Source organism: Budorcas taxicolor, chromosome 9 (genome assembly GCF_023091745.1).
Source record: "Budorcas taxicolor isolate Tak-1 chromosome 9, Takin1.1, whole genome shotgun sequence".
NCBI classification, from domain to species: domain Eukaryota; kingdom Metazoa; phylum Chordata; class Mammalia; order Artiodactyla; family Bovidae; genus Budorcas; species Budorcas taxicolor.
Genome location: NC_068918.1, coordinates 8,670,520 through 8,675,136, shown reverse-complemented (window position 1 = coordinate 8,675,136; position 4,617 = coordinate 8,670,520). Strand labels below are relative to the sequence as shown.

General features: G+C 57.0%; 1 protein-coding gene across 1 annotated transcript; it reads left to right on the top strand.

Moving 5' to 3' along the window:
* The first annotated feature begins 2,961 nt into the window (after positions 1-2,961).
* HTR1B (5-hydroxytryptamine receptor 1B) lies at positions 2,962-4,167 on the top strand. Its single transcript, XM_052645971.1, has one exon. The coding sequence runs from the start codon at positions 2,998-3,000 to the stop codon at positions 4,165-4,167; it is 1,170 nt and encodes a 389-aa protein (XP_052501931.1). The 5' UTR covers positions 2,962-2,997.
* The last annotated feature ends 450 nt before the right edge of the window (positions 4,168-4,617 follow it).

Below are 4,617 nucleotides of genomic sequence, written 5' to 3'. Positions count from 1 at the left end.
CAGATTGCATTCAGGGTCCGGGACTCGCGAAATTGCGAAAGCGTGGCTGGAGAAAGCCACAGGTCCCCCACTTCGCCAAAGCCAAGCCGGAGGAAGAGCAATTAAGTTGCAAAAGGAAAGGCTGCTTGAACGCCTCTAACATTCCTCTTTGACTTCTTTCTCCTCCTTGAATCCCTTCAAGCAGTTCTCTCTAACCTTAGCCCGATACCCTAATACATATCCATACTCCCGCCCCCAATTCCCCGCCTCATCACACACACACACACACACACACACACACACACACACACACACACACACACACACAGAGTTTTGCTCCATCCTGACCAACGCCCCCACCTAGTGGTTTAGGCTTGCCTGCTTCTCTTTCCTTTGCTGCTGAGAGGAAAGAGAAGGTTGTGCCTTTATGCCCAGCTTGGCTGCTGCAGCCTAGACTGCAGCCAGAGGATGACTTTGGAGAGTTTCCACCTAAAGAATTACCCTCGCTCTCAATACATGCATGTGTTTCATTTTCTTCATAATAATGCTACATGAAAGTATGTCAATTACATACTGTTTACGTTATTACTGCCTGTCTGCCTCTTCTAGAATGCAAACTGCTTGAAAACTGGGTCTGGGTCTGCCCCACTGGCCTTTATATCCTAGATGTCTAGATCGTTTTTTTCTTTTTGTCTTCTGGTTGTTTTCTTAGAGACGGGTGAATCAACGGAACTTAGATTAGGACTGTATCACCTTGGGCAAAGAAAAAAAAGAAGTTATTTCAGAGGATCTCAGTGACTCTACTAAGCCGAACAGATGGGCCAGATAATGTCCGGCTCCAAATTGAAGAATTCTCTTTAAAATACGCTAACATTTATCCCGAGAAGTTCAATGATAAGATCGCTTTTATTGAATGCACTCTAACTGCCAAACACGGAGCTAGGCGCTTGGAACTCGCTATAGTTCATGAGAACTCAGCTCCCACGGCCGAAAATGCGGTGGGCTTTTCCTGGTGCTTTTCTTTGGATGTTCTCGGACTTGTACTTCTACTCTACCTGGGTTTCTGTGAGGGCTGGAGGAGGGACGGTGTACCAAGCAACTGCTCCGGGTCATGGGATCTAGATACTAGAACTTCTTGCCGCCACACGTGGCTGATAAGCCAATGTATTTGTTGAAACCCAAGGAGACGCAGGGATAGTGCTGGTGGTCTTGGTGGTCTTGCTCCCAGAGCCTTTTTTTTCTTTTTCTTTTTCTTTTTTGATGACCTCATTTCGAGGCACTGCAAACTGTTTTCCAGAGGCACCACAGCCACGCGGCTGGAGTGCGAAGGTTGAGCGGTCGGTTTAATTTCACAGTATGCTTCTGTTTGTGATACTTTTACATTTTTGCAGGTTTTTTTTCCCCTTCCTTCCCTCCTCTCTGCTTTCCTGTTGGACTCACAGTTAAAGGGGTGGGGTTACCCTGAAAGCACAGATTCCTACAATCAGATATGAAAAATTAGTTTGCATTGTACCGAGGGTTTCTGACTTGAATCCCGAAGTATAAAATGCAGGATGGGCCATTTCCTTCTAAGGCGATATTACTGGCGCCTCCTTCTAATTTGGGTGTGGCCCGCGAGGATGGATAAAATTCCCGAGCGGAGAGGTCAGAGCCTGGGGTTGGCTCCACCTAGCTCTAGGCCGGCCCTGGGGAGGTTGAGGGGAGGGGGGCTGCTGCCGTAGGTGGGAGTCTCATCAGGGATCTGGTAAGAGCCTAGTAAGGCGGTGCGAGGGCCCGCGGCTGAGGGTGCGGGTCTAACCGGAGGGGCCGGCCACAAGTTGGGAAGAAGAGAGAGGCAAGCACAGGAGACCCTCACCCCTATTCCAGCCAGAACGGCGGTGTCAGGGGGGTGGTTCGGATTGGGAGAGGGGCCAGGGGGTGGAAAGTGGAGCAGAAGGCGGTAGGACCCGGCGGGAGCTTCCTTGGCGGGGAGGGAACCGGGCGGGAGCATAGGAGGGAGGGAGAGAGAAAAAGGGAAGGTGATGGGGCGCGGGCGTCGGCACTCGCCGAGCCGCACGAGTTGCGCGGCTCTGGCGGACCGGACCTGGACTCTATAAAAGGAGCCCGTCTGCTCCGCCACTCACACGGTCCTCCTGGACTGGCGTCCGCGCGTCCCTCGAGCTCCCCCCGCCCCGACACCTGCCCCTTCCCCGTGAGCCCTGGGCGCCAGGTTCCCCAGACCCGTGCGCCCGGCTGCCAGGCTCCGCGCGGTGCCCGGGGGACCGAGGTGGTACGCCAGCCGCGCGGTGCGAGCAGCCGCAGCCCGAGCCCCCGAGTCCCTCCTCTGGCGACCCCCGTCTCCGCGGGGCAGCTCGCCGGAGCGGCCAGCGCGTGGAAAAGAAGGGAGGGCAGAGCTCCGGCGCGAGGAGCGGCGCCGCGTGGTGCCCAGATTTCACTCCACCCAGCTTGGGCGGCTGCGGCCGCCGCAGGAAACTGCCCCAGCCTGGGGAGGAGGGCGGGAATGCAACACCCGGACTCCTCGCTGGCCTGCAAGCTCTGGTCTCGACAGCCAGCAAACTCCTGCGGGTCGAGTCTGCAGAACCTGGAGCGCCCGGGTTAGGAGACGCTCAGCCCCGAGCAGTTGGGGTAAGAGATTCCACCTTGCCAATGCTCCCTCCCCAAACCAAACCAAGCTCTCCACTTTCTAGACGCCCGGGTGGGAGCCGGAGGGGAGTGTGGCTCTTTGGACCAGTCCTTGGCAGCCCGAGGCTGAGACGGGGCTTAGCGGGGAGCGGCCAGAGACGCGGCGGCAGCGCCGCGCGCACTGGAGGTGCGGGGAAGGAGCCAGCCAGCCAGCCTCGCCCTTGACCTCTCGCTTGATCTGGGAACCTGGGTGGAGGCGTAATTAAGGAACCCTCCAGGGAACGGACAATCTCCCGGGGTGGACGAGACTGCGGTCTCCTCCGCGGTCCTCCTGTCCTCATCTTCGTGCGCTCCGTGCCCCAGAGTTGCGCTCCGGGGCCACGGGCGAGGAGAGACATGGAGGCAGTGGCCACTCAGTGTCCCCAGCCGCCGTCCGCGAGTTCCCAGACTGGGCTTTCTCAAGCCGACCTTTCGGCTGGTCCCTCCCACAACTGCAGCGCCGCCGAGGAGTACATTTACCAGGACTTCATCGCCCTGCCCTGGAAAGTAGTCGTGGTCCTGCTGCTGGCGCTCTTCACCTTGGCCACCACGCTCTCCAACGCCTTTGTGATCGCCACTGTGTACCGGACGCGGAAGCTGCATACCCCGGCCAACTACCTGATCGCCTCCTTGGCGGTCACCGACCTGCTCGTGTCCATCCTGGTGATGCCCATCAGTACCATGTACACGGTCACCGGCCGCTGGACGCTGGGCCAGGTGGTCTGCGACTTCTGGCTGTCGTCGGACATCACCTGTTGCACAGCCTCCATCCTGCACCTCTGTGTCATCGCCCTGGACCGCTGCTGGGCCATTACGGACGCCGTGGAGTACTCGGCGAAAAGGACTCCCAAGAGGGCCGCGGTCATGATCGCGCTGGTGTGGGTCTTCTCCATCTGCATCTCGCTGCCGCCCTTCTTCTGGCGGCAGGCCAAAGCTGAGGCGATGTCGAACTGCGTGGTGAACACCGACCACGTCCTGTACACCGTCTACTCCACGGTGGGCGCTTTCTACTTCCCCACCCTGCTCCTCATCGCCCTCTATGGCCGCATCTACGTGGAAGCCCGCTCCCGGATTTTGAAACAGACGCCCAACAGAACCGGTAAGCGTCTGACCCGAGCCCAGCTGATTACCGACTCCCCCGGGTCCACGTCTTCGGTCACCTCGATTAACTCGCGGGCTCCGGAGGTACCCAGCGAATCCGGGTCTCCTGTGTACGTGAACCAAGTCAAAGTGCGCGTCTCCGACGCCCTGCTGGAGAAGAAGAAACTCATGGCCGCTAGGGAGCGCAAAGCCACCAAGACCCTGGGGATCATTCTGGGCGCGTTCATCGTGTGTTGGCTGCCCTTCTTCATCATCTCCCTGGTCATCCCGATCTGCACATCCTGCTGGTTCCACCAGGCCATTTTTGACTTCTTCACGTGGCTGGGCTATCTCAACTCCCTCATCAACCCCATCATCTACACCATGTCCAACGAGGACTTCAAACAAGCTTTCCATAAACTCATAGGCTTCAAGTGCACGAACTGACTTGTTAATTACAGTGGAGTCGCCTAAGCCCCCTTCAGGGGACCATGCTGTGTCTGGTTCCACAGGTAGGTCGACTCTTCTTTCACTGTTACTGGGTCGGAACGAGGCTGTCTCTTTTGAGCAAGGGCTGTGGATCCTGAGTAAACCAGGACAGCCCTAAGAGAGCTCTAAAGGAGAATTGTTCAAACTAAGGATAGAGCTGCCTGGCTGAGGAGAAGGCTCACTTCCTCCCTGCAAACCCGTTTCAGCACTGACTCTTCAGCAGCGCATTGCAAGGGGGCTGCAACTTTTAGAAAACCAACGATGGAAAAGGGAGCCCTGCACTGCTTTGGTATCATGGATGAGGCCCTCTAGAACTAGAGGTACTTGTAGTTCTTGTCTGGAGCCTGTCTGAGACAGAGCTGCATACAACCTGGCAGTACTTGAACTAGACACTAACACCCTGTCTTT

Excerpts from the sequence above, each read along its gene's own strand:
- HTR1B (XM_052645971.1), top strand. The coding sequence starts at position 2,998 with ATGGAGGCAGTGGCCACTCAGTGTCCCCAGCCGCCGTCCGCGAGTTCC.